At 42.0% G+C, this 20,151-nt stretch overlaps 1 protein-coding gene across 4 annotated transcripts in view; it reads right to left on the reverse strand.

The window, feature by feature from the left end:
• Nucleotides 1-1,210: 1,210 nt before the first annotated feature.
• Nucleotides 1,211-20,151, reverse strand: part of nhsl2 (NHS-like 2) — a 122,129-nt gene continuing 103,188 nt past the window's right edge. For all 4 annotated transcript variants that reach the window (XM_034857034.1, XM_034857035.1, XM_034857036.1 and 1 more), the window contains 6 exons: nt 9,540-9,722; nt 7,246-8,374; nt 5,923-7,075; nt 5,428-5,737; nt 4,036-4,153; nt 1,211-1,994 (listed from right to left, as the gene is read on the reverse strand). In XM_034857034.1, coding sequence (XP_034712925.1) covers nt 1,670-1,994; nt 4,036-4,153; nt 5,428-5,737; nt 5,923-7,075; nt 7,246-8,374; nt 9,540-9,722 — 3,218 coding nt within the window. In that variant the 3' untranslated portion in view covers nt 1,211-1,669. The remainder of the gene's footprint in view (nt 1,995-4,035; nt 4,154-5,427; nt 5,738-5,922; nt 7,076-7,245; nt 8,375-9,539; nt 9,723-20,151) is intronic.

Below are 20,151 nucleotides of genomic sequence, written 5' to 3' on the forward strand. Positions count from 1 at the left end.
TGGGGGTGGGACTTTTACACGCACAAACATCCACACGTAGTGAGATGAAAAAAAAAAAAGGCAAACACCTAAACGGGCACATGTACATGCACTCTCTCTCTCTCTCTCTCTCTCTCTTTCTTCTCTGCTTTGTTCTTGGCACTTCCCTTTGCACACACATGAACACACACGCGCGCGCACAGAAACACACAAATCCCCACCGCTAGGTCCCCTCTGGTCTGTTTGTAGTTTTTAACAGTCCTTTGGTCCCGTCACCGGAGACCAAAATGAATAAAAACCCTGTTTAACAACCATGCCTGCTTCATACTCTCTGTACAGAAACTCCGCAGGCTAGATTTTATCTGCACACACACTCCTGTGAACACACACTTCTCTCGTCTGTTGGGTTTGTCTTCCATGGCGTTGCTCCCTAGTCCGTATGTTTGAGTGTTTATTTTCCCTCCATCTTGTGGCCAGTTTGTAGTCCAAGCTGTTTGCTGCTCTGTACACTATTTTTAGTCTTTGTGTCCGCAAAAGCTATCTGTCGATAGATGCGTTCCATTTCTCTTTGTACATGATAGATACAGTGCAGTCCAATGAAACATGTACAACATATGGTCATCTAGCATGTGTAAGAAAAAAATATAATGACAAAATATAAGAAGAGTTAAACAAAGACTGAAAAATAATGGCTGATGAGTATCTCGAGAAAAAAAGGAAGCGACCTCTGACGCCAAAGGAAGAAACAAAGTGCTTGCGTTCCAAAAATGCCGCCCATTTTCTGGGTGCTTCTGTGGAATGTTTGGTGTAGTTTCATGTTCATAGCATGAGCAACAAACTCTGTGGCGTGCTAATGCTGCATCTTTGGAGGCAAAAAGCCCCCATGTGTTTTTTTCTTGGTAAATCGCTTCATCCGCTCACATCAGTTGCTATGGCATTGCATTTGCCACATAGCGAAGTAGAGATATAATGCCCAAGGTTTTGGGCATATTTGCATTCTCAGGTCCTCATCACACCGTTAATGATCAACCCTTCAATTCATGTAGGTCTCCGGGTGCGGGTGCCGTAGTGCTACTGGTGGAAGGGTTTTGGTTGAATTGTAGATGAATCATTTGGAAGTCTCACATCTTCTGTAATTTACTCCATTAATTTCTTGGAATTATTTGAAAACTGATCCTCTGTGGTGTCCTTGTGGATCAGTAGGACTGGCTACAGATTCATATTCAGTGTCGCCATCTGGAACTCTTGTAGTCCTCATCCAGAAGGAGCCAGAAGTAAAGGTATCCAATACATATCCTTTACTCCCAGTGTCTACTCCACCCATCCATCCATCTATGCATCCAGCCTCCACACTGAGCATATCCCCAATGAGGAAAACACGATGCAGCGTTGAAACCTCCACCTTTCATTGAAAATATAGTGAGAACAAACTTTGCTCTCCGCAGATTTCTTGCTTTCCTAGAGGGACCGGTGTGGGTACAGTAGTGCTTCAACCATGGGAGGGACCATTTTGTCCAAATGTGCTCCAATTGGATTGGACAGTGCAAATGGTCAATCAGTAGTTGGAGCGATCCGGTTGGACATGTTAGTCAGAAGGCCTCATCTGCAGTGGGTGGCACGTTGTAGAAGTGGTTGGTGGCTTTGTCAACAACAAACGGACCTGGTTAACATCCATTAACAATAATTCCTCTTATTGATCGTTGGGTTTGTCATTCCCGGATGTCGTGTCTCCTCCCTCTTCGGCGGTTGAAAACTCTGTGACCCGTCGTGCCAGAGGGTTTGTGCTTTTGAGAAGCTCCATAGCGGAGACTCTGGCCCCTCCGCTGGAAGACTTGCTGCCTTTCTTCTGAAGCAGGGCCATAAAGTTGTCATTGCGGGAGCTGGACCTCTGACTGCCTAAGGTAAGATTTCGGAGCTCACTCCCGCTGGTGCTGTGCTTCACCGGGGACACAAGACTCTGGCGGCTGCCGAAGGAGTCCGTTGGCTCCTTACGACCTAGAACCTTTCGCTTGGACCTGGGAGAACGAAAGAGAAGTTTGTTAGCAAAGGTGGAGAATAGAAAGATAAGGAAGCAAATTTTAGATTCCACACCAATTGGTTTCTGCTTCAATCCATAATTTGAGATTTACTCCTCCAGCCCTCATTTCAATTGGCATCTCTTCTTTTAGAGAATAGTACAATCCAAAGCGTGTAACTAAAGAAAGGACTTTATGCTTTCTTGTCAGAGAGGAACACACTAACCCCCGTTCTTCTTCCTCTGCCCCCTCCTCACCTTTTCTTCTCTGCCTTTTAAGCTATTTTAAGCATCGTGCAAGGTAAAACACTTGTTGCTTGGACACTAGCTTTCTTGTGAAACCGTGTGTGTTTTCATCCATGTCTGTGCTGGAGAGAGATTCTGAAAAGAGGTGCTGGTCGTGCAGTCACACACTGTACGTGTAGCCGTTGCTAGGGAACCTTCTGATCCATCCACCTCATACCTTTTCAACAAGACAATGCGTCTTTCGTCACATGCTCTGGGTTAAAATTAGCCGGCAGGCATGGTTGGAGATGGCTGAAACCATTTGCATTGCATGTTTGAAGCTTTTTAACAGCCTCTTGTGGAGAGGCATCTCCTGTTATACCAGTGGATCTCATTTACCTATATCTTCCTTTGTTTTGTCTTAAATATGTTTTAGAGAAAGGTCCTAAGAAAAGTCTTCATCAGATTTGTGACCTGTTCTAAAACCACAGAATTGTTCGCACTTGTGTTCTTATTAGGATGAATCCCATTGTTCGTGTAAAATCAAAGTGTGTGCCAGTTGCCCCACCAATCCAAATAGAAAGGGCATCAGACTGCAAGGCCGTGTGCACACAGAAATTGAAAAGAAAATTTGAGCAAATGCCCAGACAAAAGTCTAAAGTGGGTGGAGCCCCTGTACCAAACTTCAATAGTTCTGAAGTGGAGGCACTTCTGCAGGAAGTGATTGCATGTTTAGCAGTATCTCAGTTCCACAGATAGGTCGACATGGTGCTGGAAGATGCAAGACCTCTTCGGGGCTTGATCTTGTTTTTGCCCCCATTTTTCACGAGGTGAACTCAAAGATCTAAGACTTTTTCTATGCACACAAAAGGCTTATTTCTTTTAAATATTGTTCACAAATCTGTCTAAATCTGTGTTAGTGAGCACTTCTCCTTTGCAGAGAAAATCCATCCACCTCACAGGTGTGACATATCAAGATGCTGAATAGACAGCAGGATTATTGCACAGGTGTGCCTTAGGCTGGCCACAATAAAAGGCCACTCTAAAATGTGCAGTTTTACTGTATTGGGGAGGTTAAGGTTCATCCCTCTCTCTCTCTCTCTCTCTCTCTCTCTCTCTCTCTCTCTCGACCTGACTGCAGATTGTCGTTGTAACTGACTTGAGTGGGCAAATGCTCACATTCGATGGCGTCTGGCACTTAGGAGAGGTGTTCTCTTCACGGATGAACCCTAACCCTACTCACAAACAGATATAGACAGATTTGTGAACAATATTTAAATAGGTGCTTTTGTGTACATAGAAAAAGATCTTTGAGTTCAGCTCATGCATCTATAATTTTTCTAATCTACCTTGGGCACATAAATATGTCTATCAATCTCTAAATATTGGATAGCATGATTCCCAATTGTTCATAATTGATTTGAAGTATCAGTGTAGTCTTCATCTATTTTAAAAAGACTGCAATGCTTTTAAAATACTTTAAAAAAAACGTTTATCAAGAATATTGTAAATGATAAAAATAATTTTTCTTAAACCCTTTAATATCACACATCTGTACAATTGAAGAAAATACAATAACCAATTATTCTGGACATAAATCAGGACTCAAATATGTGTAAGTGTGCTCTTAAGTGTGCATAGATTCTATCTTCCCTCAAAACTAATCCCAATTATGAAAACATGAGGTGACCAACAGACTCTAAGAAGACATTTCTTCTTAAAAAATGGTTGGTAAAAAATAAGAATAATTGTTAGTAAATACAATACTGTCTTTACTGTATGTCTGAAATTGGATGAATGTGGGTGCACGTTCAAACCTGTGAATAATAGTGAACAGGTCTTCGGTGGTGTGTGTTGTGGGTGTGCTGGTCGACAAGACATCATCCGTTTCCTCGGCAATATGGAGTACCGTCTTCTCATTGGCTTCCAAGTCATCTGAACAAGACAGAGAAATCATATCAAGACATCATATGTACGTATATGTTATTTTTGCAAAATACATATTTCAAGTTCAACACATGATATCTGTAAATTACTGCTGGCGTTATGGTTGTTTTACCTAAGCTATTTCATAACACTGTACATGTGTATGCAATGCAAGTAAAATCTGACTCAGTTCCATACACAAACAGTAAATAATTAGATAATCATGATAAATGTCATCTTGACTGTTACAAACAGTGGGGACCATTCTGTGTTTTGATTTGGTCCAATTTTAGAGCAATTGGGCTTTGATTTGGTTCAAAACCTAAGAAGTCTCCTGTGGGAGCATCAAGAGGTGATGCATCAAACGCAGCAGGGAAGGCTCCTAATCAAATGATCATTAAACAAGCATATACAATGACAAGGAAAAGGTTAGGAGTTCCACAGCTGTTGACTGAAATCAGTACGTATCAGCTAATATGTGTTAGCGAATACTAACGATGATAGGGTTTATTTAACTGTACATAGCTTCTTAAATACACAAACCACACACACTATTCTGATTAATGTGTAAGTGCACATATATCTAGTCGCCAGACACTGCAACACTACAGGAGTTACCAAAAATTAGCTCACTGCTAGCTAGCCAAGTCATTCATAAATTAGCTATACCTAAAATATGTAAAAGAAAGCTTTTTGAGGAAGGCCATTAAGGAATGGGTCGAATTATGTATAGTCTGTTGAATTATTTGCATTAAAAGAATACCCCACTGAAAACGTACACTCCTATTTTTTTTAAATAGAGTTTCCATTTGACCCTTGCACAGTTATGTTTTTACCTTTGTTTGCATGCAACTCTAGTTACATGGAAGTCTAATGTAAACAGCTAGTGAAAATGGTGTATGGTGCATGATGTATGACGGAGAGGGTTTCAAACACACTCAGGATACAGATGGTTAGCAGAAAGGGGTTCGAGTTTCTCTGGAAATTTTGATGTCCGTGGTGTCCTTTTTCACTGTGAAACTGGGTCTCCATTGTAATTTCCTGCAACTGTTATGATTCCCAGCTGACTAAATCTGCAAATTACCTTTCAAGCCTACGGGGTAAGAATATGCCTCTCAAAATGTACAGTTTTGGTGGGGTACTCCTTTTTAATGTTGGCCATTTCATTGTTTAAAGTTAAGTTTGAGTCATGCCGGATGCAGGCGAAGACTCAGACTTAAATTCTAACAACTCTCTGAGTCTAATCTGGACACATTTCTTAAAAACCTTCTCCTTAAACATACATGCCCCAATCGCAGTGCTGGCCATTCTCCCTCCCAGCTCTGTTAGGGAGGAATCCTGCAGAGATGACTGAAGTGATGACTCTTTGGAACTCTCCTCGTCTGTTCCCAGGTGGTTCTCATCTTGCTCTAGCATATCAGAAACACTGGTAAAACCGGGAAACTCCTCTGGTGGGAATGTTCCTACAGGAGACCGAAGACCCACGGGGCTGTCGGTTTGTGGGGTCAGGCGTTCTGTGCTGCCATTGGTGGAGGAGTGGACCGAGGAGGGAAGAAGCAAGACATTTGGCTTCTTGGGGACTGGAGGTGGAACCTGGACCGGAATGAAAAATTAAGTACTGCAATAATTCTGAGATTAAGATGAAACATTGACAACATTGCCAATCTCTACCCCCGTAAACTGTAATGTTCTACTGTTTGCCTGACAAATTTAATGGCTTTAACCACATGGACACCTCTAAAATAAAGCTTTCATTTTCTGAGCGATGTCTTCCTCACCTTGGGTTTCTTTTTGTCTGACAGCTCTGCCAGACAGGAGATTGTCATCCTTGAGGGGAGAGTTTTGCTCTTGTCCTGGAGCTCCGGGGCCTCTTGGTTACTGCAGGGAGAGGGGAGTGAACCTCCATCCCCTAAACCAAGACATATCTCTGGGTCGACGTCAAAGTCAGGCTCCATTGCTGGGTCTTCCAGGAGAGGCTGGGGGTCCGGAAGAGGAGGGAGATCACAGAGGGCCTGGGAGTGGGAGAGGAATGGATGGTCATAGGTTTGTGGAGCGGGGTTATAATCTGGAAGAGCAGAGGGACTTGTTGTTTGCGGTGGAGGTTTTTTGGGTTTAGGTTTTCTCATGACTTTGTAGATGTTGCCTAGGGGGACAGGCCGGTCCACAGGTGAGCCAGGAGGGGAGTCAAGGGCTAGGGGGGAAGTGGAGGAGGGGGAAGGAGATTTGAGGAGGAGGTTTAGGGGCCGTTTGGGCAACGGTGGTTTGACAGCAACAGGTGGTTTGGGTTTCGGTAGGGTGGGCGGCGGGCCAGGATCTTCGCCTAGGTCTCGGCCATGTTGTTCTTCTTCAATGGTGTCAGACGCCCCATCAGGGCAGTCCTCCAAGTCACCACGAGAGACTGAGCGAAGCCGAATAGTCTTCAGCTCATTCTGGGTAACCACAGGCAATACCTGTGAGGAGCTGGGGCTGATTTTTCCCGGTTTTACCGCTGTGGAGGTGTCAGAATGCCGTCTGCTGGCCTTTTGCTTTGGCTTGATTGCTGACAGCTCCAGATGTGCATTTCCTGGCATCTCAAAGGACAATCTAGACCTTGCAGTCGGGTCCTTTGGCGATGGTAATGATGATTTCCTTTCTGGGATCTTGGGACGCAACTTGCACCCCAATGTCCCTAATGTCCCGTGACCTGCCATGTGACTGAGTGGAACAGTTGGGGTGGGAGTCTCTGACTGGCTGGAATAGCCACTTGATGGGGACATAAGTCCTGGGGGTTTGAAGGGCGAGGATGCCTTGATGTCAGTTTCCATGGAGAGCTGTGAAGGTGAGGTGGCTCTGGAGGGAGAAGGAGAATCTAGCAGGGACTCCGAGCTGCCCCTCACTTTCATGCATTCAATCACTGTGGTACCTGTTGCTGTGCTGGAGCCTGATAGAGACCTGGAGACAAAAACAAGAGACACAAATTAAATTCTTTTCTAGTCTTTGCCTCACAAACTGAACAAACAGAATACTGAAGAGCCAATAAAACAAATAACCAGACACGTAGCCAGATCCAAACTGCATCAAGTCAATAAGCTGCTAACATAAAGTATAGTTTTGAGTCTTACCTGTAAGGGTCATTCTTCCACTCTCCCAGCTGCCAGTGAGTGGGGAATGTTAGCTCTGTCTCTCCATCCCTATCTGGTGCTTGGACCTCCAGGCTTGGAGGTCCATCAGCGCTTCCATGGCCCAGCTCCCGCTCCCGCTCAACAACACTGGGCTTAGAGGAGCAGGACAAGCTTGGCAGGAGAAAATCAGGCTGGAAATCTGGGAAGTGGTCCCTGGGGATGTGCAAGCTCTTTGGCCGGCCATCCCGGTAAAGACCGCCTTCGTGGTGGATTCTCCCCTCGGCTTCCCCAAGGTTCTTCATGAGAGAAACGCTCCTCACAGGCGGTGGCGGCTTGCGCTTGGATTTTTTAAGCGAGATGGAGCGGGAGCGTAGGCGCAAGCGGCCATCTGCGCTGTAGTCTGAAGCTGTGACAGAGATTGTGTCTGTGGTACTTGTGCTGTCTTCGGAGCTCCCTCTAGGATAAAGAAGGGCGTAGTTTTCACCCGAACCCAGGAAGTTATGATGCTGTTGTTGGTGGCCTGTTACTGCCATAGCATTCCCATTCCCTGTAGGCAGGATGTTCCCGTCCGGCTGACATAAACCCCCTTCTGTAAAACAGAAGGAACCGGTATCCGTGGGTGTAGAAAGGGAACGCTCCCGGAACTTGAAGGCGTTTGCCGCTGCTATGGAACGTGCCGACCTCTCCCGCCCTCTCGCTGCCTCCCCAACACCTCCTCCCCCTCCTCCTCCTCTCCCTCCATCCGCTGCAGCCCCTTCCGTCTTGCTCCGCTTCCCCATTATCGCCGCTGCCAGTGAAATCCCTGGCATGCTATTCCCTCCTCTCCCAGAAAGGTTTGTCGCAGGCGTGAATGAACTGGAATGAGAGCCCGCCGACTGTCCAGAGCTCACCAACATCACTCCGTCCTGTGTCCCTCCTCCTGCATGACCAATGAGGCTGTGCTGTTTGGGCGGAACCGCTGGGCCTTTATTCATGCTGTAATTGTAAGGCTCGTTCCAAGCTCCAGGAGAGAAGGTGGAGCCTTTAGGTCCGTTCCAGGAAGCGGAGGGTGTGTTTGAGCACAGCAACCCAGAATGGTCCATAGTTCCCGGGTGAAGTTGGTTTGGGGTACGCTGCTCCAACGTGTTATCTGTGGAGGAGAGGGGGGAAAAGAGGGAGTATCAATACAACTTAACTGCTCAGAACAAACTTACGTACAGATAAAGACTTCTTCCATTTACAGCTGACAAATAAACTATTTGACTTTAAAGCATAAATAACCCTCTAAAAATAAAAATGATAAAAACAGAGTATATCATTCACGACAACATGCTTATAAATAAATCCTTTAGATAATATACTACACGCAGGTTGCCAAAAACCTCGAGGACTACTGCACACTGTCAGCACGGCATCTTTTATAGAACTTGGTTGACCATAAACCTTCAGAATTCCTTGCATTCTTTTTGGCCACAAATTGTGAATGTTGGCCCTTTTTATGTATACATTTTTATGTATGTATTTGTATTAATCATTGAAAGTCTACCCGAGGGTCTGTTGTTCCTGGGATTGGAACCCTATATGTCAACTACGGTATGTGCATTAGATTATATACGAACTATACGTTTTCGCCATTGCTTGCAGTCAATCAGGATTCAAAATGTAAGGGTATTGCATGTTTGGACTAGGTAAGGGATATACACCCTATAACAGAAATATTGCATTGCTAAATTTACTTATCCTTGACACAAAATCGATTGAAATTTAAAAAAAGATTATGTCAGCTACGTTTCGGTGTTCTGCTTTCTCTCGCATGTCAGCAAGTAAGGCCTTGTTCAGGTTAAACTGTTTACATGAACCCTTCATTTACTGCGATTGAGCATCTCTGTTGCAGTGAATAAACCAATTAGGCATGAAAGGATCCTGAGCTAAACAGATTACTGGGGGAGGGTAAAAAGCAGAAAGGAAAAAGGATTCAAATCATTTTGTGCCACAGTGAAAAGAGAAGTGTTTTACAGCTCAATTGTTCACTTTTCTGCAAACACCTTGTGCAGTAAAATCTAGGGTATAAAGGTTTCCAACAACGCCAAAAGTTTCAGCTGACATTGGGGTTAGTAGTTTATGAGTAGAGATGTTTTATTTTGTGGAGACCTGTTCCTTTCTGTCCCTCTTTCTCATGTGAGCGGTAACAAGATCTGAACCAAAAGACCAGGAGAGAGACAAAACGGAAAAAAAAACATTGGAGGAGGGTCCCTTAATGGTCACAAACACACACACACACACACACACACACACACACACACACACACACACACCTGCAGGTACAGTTGTGTCGAGGTCAGAGTGTGTCTTCCTCAAGGGGAGGTTCTGGTGGAAGGTGTCCGTGACAGGCTCCAGGGAGCGGGGCTGGTGGGGGAAGGGGTCCCCTGGAGAGGGGGATGGGGACGGAGAGTGCTGTAGGAGGTCAACCCCGTGGAATTTCCCTCCTCTCCCTTCACCTGGTGGAGAAGCAGAAAAACGGGGGGGGGGGGTCAGTGAAATGAAGGGCAGAGTAAATTTAACTCACATACAGTAAATCCAATGAAACATAAAAAACTAAATCCAATCATGTTGTTGACATGGCGATAAAGTATTAGATGATGACTTGAGAGATGTCTAGTAATCCTGCCTGATTAATCGTTATAAAAAAGCAATCCCGATTCACCCCTGTTAGCGATTACATTTTTAAATAACTTGGATTTTTTATTTATGTCTTTGATTCTCATTTAATTTTTTGAGCCAACTGCATCACAAACACTACTACTTTCTGTGAGTGTTAAACAGACTGTATACAACTCCCCAGCGCTGCAATCCTCTCCCTTCTCTTCATTGAAGCCTCTGTGTTTACAGGCTCGTGGTGTAGAGCTATAGGTGCCAACAGAAATCTATGTTTGGTACTGCCAATTTGTTTTGTTTTGACATTACACTTCTTGAGAAAAAAAATCATGGCAGAGAATCGTGATATCCATTCTAAGCTAAAGACCTGTGATTCATATTTTTCCCTTGAATCGTGCAGGCCTAATGTGTAGAGAAGAATTTGATCCTGTGAGCATCACCTGATTTAAAGTCATTCCTGAAATGGTGCAGCGTTTTCACCTCACATCTTTTAAAATGGTCGAGACAAATAGGATGTAGTATTTTTATTACACATATTGTACGTTCCCGGCTTGCTTTACTCAGGTTAAAATTTGTTTATTTTGTGAGAAATGTGCCGAGAAAGACACAGCTAACTTACATACTTTGAGCAACAGGCAGTAATGGTGGCTTAAACATTTTGAGAAGTGCAAAAAATTGGGAAACTTTACAAAACATTAACTGTTAAAAAGATATGGTAAGAGGAAAGGCAGCCCCAAACGTTTAAGGACAAGCTTTACATTACTTGGCTTAAACCTACAGTACCTGCAGTGTCACGAACAGCCATTTTAATTTCCTCATTAAAATGCAATTGATGAGTCCTAGGAAATTGTTTACATGAAGATTTGGCAAAACCTTAGTAAGCAAGTATTTTAACGATTTATTGCATAGCGTGAAGCATGTTTCAAATACGGTTGTAATTAGTGTCTTAATTAATCATAGGTGTGTTTGCCATGCAATTAACCAATCAGAGCGTCATCTCCCATTACCTTTAAAAGCCAGGCGCGTTTGTACCTTGGCGCATTGCTATTGTGTGCGTGTGCTGTGCACAAGCCTAGGTGCATTTTACTAATGTGCTGTTAAAATAACAATGAAATTCTTCTTAATACTCCACAATTCTGCAGATGTTTCACAATAAAACTCCAAACGTCCTGCAATTTTTTCTCAATACAACACACAACTGCTACAATACTGAAACATCTGTGCAAATTAGTGTGCATGTGTGCATATGAAATACAACCTGTTTTCACCTACCTCACTGTCTAAAGCATGCATTTTACTGACATTATCCTCAATGATTTCTGGATCTCCTATTACCCTGATCACCCTAATATTTCAGCCAGTGATGCTCAAAGTTGCCTTAAGCTTGTTAAATCAACAGGTTGTAGTCAGCTGACAGGAGGTCCCCTCCACTGAACATGTCATTGCAGATGAGAAAGAGTGCATTAAGCTGATGTAACTACATGCTTGAACGGCCACACTTTTTTTCCCCTGCCACCGTAAACCTACATGTTTATGTTCTACATTTTCCGCAGTCATTTTTAATCCACAGTGCCTTACAGCAGATGTTTCCGAGAAACCTGCTGTTCTGTTGTACTTCCAGTCTTTCTGATGTCTTGTCTAAGCAGAGTAATCCAATGAGTCATCGGAGGCAGCAGGTCACCACTTGATTACCTCAACGACATGTAGTGCTGTCTCTCGCCTGGCTGCACAATTCAGTCTGCTGCTATATCTGCTACGACATTACCATGCCATTCAGTGACGTTTTGTTTTCCCTCGAAGAGTTAAGACAGAAAACACACAAAATCAATGAAGCGAAACAGAAAATCAATCAAATTTTGTAGAATCGATGGGAAAGTGTACTGGCATGATGCAATCAGTGCCAAAACAAACTGTGTTAGGAGCAATATAGAAAACAGTATTGTGTATTGCACTGTACAAGATACAGAGCGCCTGCTTTTTGTTTCTTCATGAAACAAGCCCTGTGCTTTTGGATTCAATAACTGCTTGTAGTGCTAACCATAAACCAATGTGACGCTGAATGGAAAACCAAAAACAAGAGATGACAACACATTTGCAGAAAAACAACTAAATGAGCTGAGGTCACGCATTTTGTACTCCCACTTTGGAAACAAAGCTCAGAGTTTAAGAAACAAAACGTCCATGTAGAGTTTTGTTACAGAGCAAAGGTCATCACAACTTGTTGTGCTGTTACTTATCCAGCTAAAGACCATACCAAGGAGACAGACAATGACAATTAAAGGGATACTTCACCGATGAGCATTAAGCTTTCTATCAGTAGAAACCCAGTAGTATTTTTGAATGGCCGTGCTTCCCTCCCTCATGTCCCCCTGGTAAGAGAGATAGCTGTGTTGTGTGTCTTAAAAAAACCTCTGATGATGCAAAAATCGTCATTTTGCGTCATTAGAGACATTTTTAGGCCAGAGCCTCTGATTACACAAATCGACAATTTTTGAAAATACTACTATGTTTCTACTGATACAAAGCGTAATGCTAATTGGTGAAGTATTCTCTTCACTGACTGCCAACATCAAAGCAATTAAAATAAAGTCTTAAACCAGTGTCTGCAAAGGTTCTTCTCATTAACAGTACTAAGTCACCACAAAGTAGGGTGTTATTTTGCGTCTCTAGTGCACATACATACAAACTTGGAAACAAACCATCTAAGCTGTTTTGAGTGAGATACAGTTTCTGAATGTATCCTGCCTTCATTTTCCAGGTGAGCTAGTCAAAATCTGCAAGGCCATCTACCTCAAGAGCCAAAACATTTGGCATGTGCTAACCACTTCAGGTAATACTACATCAGCTAGCTGTTTCTCCAACTTTGTTCAGTACAAGGCAGGATTAGCCGGGAGACTTCTTCTAGACTAGGGCGCACTTCCAACTTTGCGTGGAACACCTGCAGACGAGGGGACATGTAAGTAGGTATGGGTATCAAAAGAAAGTCTTCAATCCAGACTTAGATGCGGATAACGTTGTTTCTGGTGTTAGCCCATACCAAATCACTGCAGAGCTAACGATGTGAGACGTCTCTGGTGATTTGCAGAGTCAACAGATGACTATTGTTTCAACAGCATTTCAATGACTATATTTCTATATTCACGGTGAGAACATTCTGTAACCGAGACGTCTGAAAAAAAGCCTGGTTTCAACATCTGGAAGTCCTTTGGCCAAATGACCGATTAGTTATATGCGCTGTGGGTCTCTCGACACTCCATCAGGTGATGAGATGTTGCGCAGAAATTAATTTTGGAAGCCAGAAAACTAATTTCCTGGCTGGATAATTATTAAAATCGCTGATTTCAATGAAACGCAGCAACCCTGGCTGATGTATCACAGCCAGTTAACAGTTATTTCAGTTAGAAAAGAGAAAGAACACCCCTGGGTGTCCACCTGTTTGTCTGCTGCACTCATTAACTACCTGTCTCTTTTCCCACCTGTCTTCCTTATCTCCGCAAAAGTCTATTCAACTCAGTCATTCATTCTGTGTCTATTTTTCCAGGAATAGCTCTGTTTAGCTCACTGAGCGCCATTTAACAGCGATCCCTCTCATGAATGAGCATGCATAAATAAGTGTTTGGGCTGAAACGTCTACACTAAGCTATGACTCACTTGAGTGGCGCTAAATATTACTTACTGTCCGGCTGACATGCAGTAGACATGTAGAGGATATAAAATCCTCTATTGCAGCCTTTAGCAACACAAAACAAAAAACTAATAGATATACTAATATATATATATATGTATATATATATATATATATATATTTTATATATATATATATATATATATATATATATTCACATTTTAACATCCTATTTTCATAAAACAGATTCATTTCATAATTGAAAAAAATTACATAATTAAGTTATATAAATTACTGACAAGCTTTATAATTATACATTACACCTTTTGATATGCAAATGCATCCAACCTATTTTTAAAATCATTAATTTAAGGGCAACGCACAACTTCTTCTGGAAGGTCATTACATGATGGAATGAGAAAAGATGCTTTATATTTTCAGACAGGCATGTTCTAGAGTAAAGTTTAAAAAAAAATCCCCTCATGACTCATACCTATTGCTCCAAAACTGAAAAATAGGCTCAACTGTTACATCGTAAATTCCCTGTACAAGCTTATACACCTGAATCACATGACCTCTGTATCGCCTCGATTGGACCGGTCTCTGGTCCACCTACGGCTCAGAGGTCGGGAATCTTTGTGTTACTCCTGCAGCCATAGATAATATACATTATTTCAACTATCAGCAGCCCTCACCAGAGAGACAAGACTATGATTCATTTATAATAATATCTCTTCAATATGTCCCTGCATGGAGTGTAAATGGGCTGGACTCTGTGGTTTTATCCCGGCCAAAGACCCTGTTAATCATTTTAACAGGCAGTTCTTGATTTCCCACCAAAATCACTTCAAGAATTCCCCTCTAACTTCTGAATATTCTCGCCTTTCAGAAAAACTGCCCTTCTCCTCCTAAATGATATCAAATCTGCAGGCTGATTATGCAAATGAAGACCGTGTGATACGTTCAAAAGCTCCAGACAAAGAGAGTATGAGGACCTTTAATAATAGTTTCCTCTGAATGCTCTTTCCAAGGTCAAAATGAACCTGAAATGTTAATCCAACAGTCCTAACAAGTCCTAAAGGTGCTTAAAATATCATGACAATGGAGCAAACTGCAACTGCTGATGAGGGCTATGGAATACAGTCAAAAGCTCCAGAAGAAGTGAAACCTGAGGTTTCAGGGTCTCTCATGTCCTGCAATAATCTTATAGAGATCCAGGGTTGAGTGGGTGGGTTGGGTGGGGGTTGCATCTAGGGTATTTTTTATTTGTATTTATTTTTTTAATGTATACTCTCATGTTTTGTTTTGTTTTGTTTTTGTAGTTGTATTATTATTCTTTGTTGGTGTTGTTTGTAATTTCTCTTTTTAGTTTTTTGTAATATGGCAATTTTGTAGTCCAAATGGTGTACTTGGACGAGTATAAATACAATAAACACTTGTTCACAAAAAAAGAAGTGAAACCTGTTTCAACAAACAAAAGGGTAAAAGCCAAAGTCAAAAATATGGTGGGAAGCAATACCAAAGACTGAGCCAAATAGGGAATCCTGGGTACTTGCATCAATAAGACTAAAAAGCATATCCGGTAGATGTAACAGTCTGTCGATGTAGGCCTTGTCCAGTCAGTTAGACCACAGCAAAGCCAGCCGAGTGAGAGGCGATGTTTTATTTCCCAATTTATGGTCCGAAAGGTCAATGAAAACCCCCACAAAGCAAGGCGCAGAAGACATGCCGGTCCCCTCTTTATAGAATGATGCAAACATAAAGACTGTGTTTCAACATCTATTTCAGAGCTATGTTGGAGTTGTCAACTTCAGTGCCGACAGTCTCATCAACTCAAACTAAAAATGTTTGGCTTCTTGTAAGAGCGGGATCAAATTATGGAGCTGTATTCAAACTGCAGCCCACCGATGGAACCTCGTCAAAAAAGGGCTCAATGTGGATCGAATGGGATTAACAGCAGTTCGGAAAGGTTGGGCGCCCTGTCAGGGTCCTGGTGGACGGAGGCGTTCCAGGTAAACGGAGACGATGAGACTGTCTATGAATGCCTGTCTGTGTTTCTGCTAAACTCCACATTCAAAAGCTGTCTGCCTCCTCACTGCCTCACTGCACCCTACATTCAGAACTGCATTCATAAATTCGTCTTATTAGGGACATTACAAATTGACATTGACATAAATAAACATACATTGATAAATGTCTTACCCCTGTCAGTCTGTCTCTCAGCCCGCTCAGCGTTCACATCTTCACTGTCTCCACAGCCCCCAGAGCGAGGAGTGCAGGGACGGAGAGACAGAGTGCAGGAGGAAGAGGAAGGAAAGTGGGAGGAGGGCGCTCTGACAAAATGTTCTCTGATTATCCTTCATTCATTCATTATTCTTTCATCCTGTATCCCTCCATCTTACTCGTCTCTCATTCTGTCTTTCCTCCAACATTTTCTTCCCCTTCCCCTTCACCTCTCTACCACTGCTGTCTTCTTTTTCTGGCTTCACTTGTCTCTCTTTCTCTCTACCACTACTGTTTCTTTTTCCTTCTCTTATTTAGGGAGGAGAGAGGAAGAGTGGCGAGTTACCATGGCAACAGCACGCTGGCTGCAAAGCTACCTGTCTGCTGGTTTACAGAGAAAGAGAGTGAGAGAGATTATTATATTATTTTATATTATTAATATTCTTTTTTTCATGGTGTTGCTGATATCCAACGGTTTTGTTCTTGCTGTTAAATTTTGTTGACATAATTGTTGCTTGTGTATGAATGTTAACATTATATTTTATTGTCTGAATCCTTTTGTGAAAATGTTTGTAAATGTGTATGTTTCCCTGTTCAAGTATGTGCTTTAGCAAAACTGTGTGTCAATATGTCATTGAATTAGAGAGAGAGAGCGACAGAGAGAGAGACAGAGAGAGAGAGAGACACATAGAGAGAGAGATCCAGAGACACATAGAGAGAGAAAGAGAGAGAGAGAGAAAGAGAGAGACACAGAGAGAGAGAGAGAAAGAGACACATAGAGAGAGAGAGAGAGAGAGAGAGAGAGAGAGAGAGAGAGAGAGAGAGAGAGAGAGAGAGAGAGAGAAAGACTCCTGTTTGACTAAGACTGCTTAATTATTTTGGTCAATTTTGAGATAACGATATTTTTTTAAAGATAGTTTAGTGGGCATTTTAGGCCTTTATTTATACAGGACAGCTGAAGACATGAAAGGGGAGAGAGAGGAAGAATGACATGCAGCAAAGGGCCACAGGTCGGAGTTGTACCTGCGGCCTCTGCATTGAGGAGTAAACCTCTACATATGGGCGCGCGCTCTACCAGGAGCTACACAAACTTGTATAAAAAAAATGCTCAAATCTGCTGTAACATTAGTGCCCTTCCACAACTTACTGGAACTACTAAACACCGCTGTACAGGAAGGAGATTTACAGGATTTCTAACACAAGACAGAAAGAGAGCTGCAAAATGGAAAGCAGCAAAATAACTGTGTCATCTTGATTAACTGCCCAGAGACCAAAAATGACCAAAAAAACTAGCGAAGCCAAAAGTTAAAAACTACAATGACAAGCAGTTGCAGGAAGCCCCATTTTTAAAGATTTACGTCTCCAGTACAGGAGCCAATGGGCTTGAGGCTAAGAGCCACAGACAGCTTGGAGAATTCGGAGTTTACAAACAAATTCATTTGACCAAATTCAAGCGATTGGTTATAGGAAGAAAAATACCAAATAAAGGTATTGTCCAAAAAAGTACTCCTGTCCCCCTGTCTAACTCTATTATCTCTTGACCTTTCCATCCAATATTCTCTCACTCTCTTTCCCATCTTCCTTCTTCCTCTCTCTGTTTCTCTCAAGAGGAAGATAATACCAACCCACTACAACGCCACAGGCATGCATCGTTGTACCTCACCTTCTACTCGACTACACAATGGGTAAGGAGGGTGAGAGAGGGACTGAAGGGGAGAGAGAGGAGGAGGAAGAAAGAGATATTTAACTATCGAGATGCATGCAGGAGAAATGCAGGGGGGAGGCACCCAGTGACGAAGCAGTTGCTATGCCAAAAACCAGGAGGACCACCTTCACATGCATATTCACACAAGCAAACACACACACACACAAACACACACACACACACACACACACTCACACGTGCACGCAAAGTAAACAAGAAGGAGGCTTGGTCAAAACAAGTGGAAGCAGGAGTGTCAGAACGATGCTGCCGAGGATGACCACAGCATACTAACAACTCTGACAGCATACACACACACACACACACACACACAACAGACACAAACACACACACACAGACTAAGCCAAAGCAAAGCTGACTGCCAGAGATGGGTAAGGGTGATAGCGAATGTGATCATAAGAAAATGTTCTTGATGTCAACTCATGTTTCTGCAGCCTTTTCTCCCTTAAAGCTCAAACTTGTGTCAAGTGGAAATCTGTGTTTGTGTGCGTGTGTGCACGAGAGTGTGTGTTAAAGTACGGCATGTCTAAATCATCCAGTGTAACCTGTGAGTTATGACTTCTGGCATCAATATGTAAAACTGTTCAAGCAACGAGGCAACAAATTGTTGAAACGTTCCTACTGAAATACAGTCTTTCTTGCTGTTCTGATAACATCCCTTTTCATAGCTAAAGTGGATTTACTTAGTAGAATTAAAAAAACACACACTACATTAGAAGATGTTTCTCCACACCATCGTTCAAAAATTCCCTCCCAACTGAAGAATATTTTCATTTTCTTGTCATATAGTGAAAAAGGGGAAATTAGTGTAGAGAAGGGGATTGGTATGATAGTTCTGTTTCTACAGTAATATTGCATACTAGCACCTGGGGACAGCCAATGCATTTATGTGATCAGATTTCATTTAGGAATGTAGCTGATAAGGTACTTTATACACTAACTGCAGCAGGCGCGGAATAGCCTTTAATTCCTAAATTACAAGCAACTAGAAATGCACAGCCTGGTGAATACATTTCTCCACATTTACTGGGTTTAACTGCCGACCCATGCAACTAATGTCCTAAGTTAGTCAAGTTTTTAGTTTAAGTTAAAATGACTGTTACACTAAGACATAACCATGACCAATACCTGAACACTGGCTCGTTTTTTATTTCACACCTGCCTATATCTTGCTAAGCCTTTCTTGCCTAAATATAACCATCAGCTAGTCGATTAAGGCAATAATCTGTGTTTACTGTGATGCCATAGACGACATGTTTACCATTGCAAATTTGGCAATGAGCACTAACACAAAGTACAACTAAGTTTGTAGGTATTTCCTGTTTTTAAGCCGATGATGACACTACATGTAAAGGATCACCAGAGTGAGTAGCCTACACTTCATTCAAATTCAATACATTGAGTATATTTAGAGATATTTTAGTCTGGATTAAAGTGGTGAACCCGACTATCAAGGCTTTGAAATGTCCAGTTTAAGCTAATATTAAATATTCAATTTTTTTTTACGTGTATTCCCCTTGATATATAAACAGTTTTATAATTCACTCTCAATTTATAAAATGAAAGTTTTTTGACAAAATACTCCTCTGATCCTCTTGCTGATACAAAACATAAGGTCATGTTAAGGTCAGGAGACATGCTAATAAAAAGGCAGATGCCAGCTAACATGGGGACAATTTTTTAAATTTAGGAGGTTATTTCAAAATCGAATCTTCCATGTTTCATGTCTAATACTTTAACAAATATGAGGCAGTGACTACAGCAGGTCAAATTACAATGACCTAGAAAGGAAATATAAATGTACATTTATTTATTATTTTCCTTTAGTCTAATTTCCCATGACTATCACTTTCACAGAAAGAGCCAACTCCCTTGAGAACAACACGGAACGTGTGAATAAGATGTATGCTCTGTGGCATTAATGTTTTTCTTTCACAACAATAAACCAACGACAGCAATGACAAAAAAACAAGATTCAGTTCATCCACACGTTTTAAGTCATTCCCTGCAGAAGTTGCTGTGGTTCTCAAGTTAGACCTCCAGAGCCACAGCTACCAAACACTGATTCATTTTCACAAACAATCCTATCTTGGAGGTTAATCTATTCAATTTGACGTTATTGTCAGAAACCTTTGATATTGAGGCCATTCATTCTAATAAAACCAAATAATGCTTGGAGGCATCTGGCTGTGACACACTATGAACTGGCCTTCCTCCCTGACATCCTACCTTCGTTAATCAGAGCTTTTAAACAGGACCGCAACTTGCATGTTATTTTCTCGCTATCGGTTATTCCAGTTTTAGTTTTTGTGATTATTCATTAATAGTTTTGCTTATAAAACGTCACAAAATGCCCAAGTCAAGCTCACAATTCTTCAAGGAGTCTCTAATACAAAATAATATCAAAAGACGCGTTTTGGTGATGTCGGAGTAGTAGCGTGGTATCATGGGAGCTCTTATCTCTACCATTGCTGTCGCCGCAGTCAGCCTATTCCTTTTAGTATTCGTTCAATTTTCTTCGTTCATGAGGTTTTTACTGTGAGGCGAATTCTTTCAAAAACAAACGAACTAAAATAAATCAGTTTCACTCTAAAATCTTTTCTATTTCTATTCAGCGGAGAACGGGCATCCAGGAGAGACTGCCAGCTGGGCAGTTTGCTAAGCTTGTTTCTCTAATAGCTTTAGGTCCAGATGTCCAAAA

This window comes from Etheostoma cragini, chromosome 19 (assembly GCF_013103735.1).
Source record: "Etheostoma cragini isolate CJK2018 chromosome 19, CSU_Ecrag_1.0, whole genome shotgun sequence".
In the NCBI taxonomy this organism is placed as follows: Eukaryota; Metazoa; Chordata; class Actinopteri; order Perciformes; family Percidae; genus Etheostoma; species Etheostoma cragini.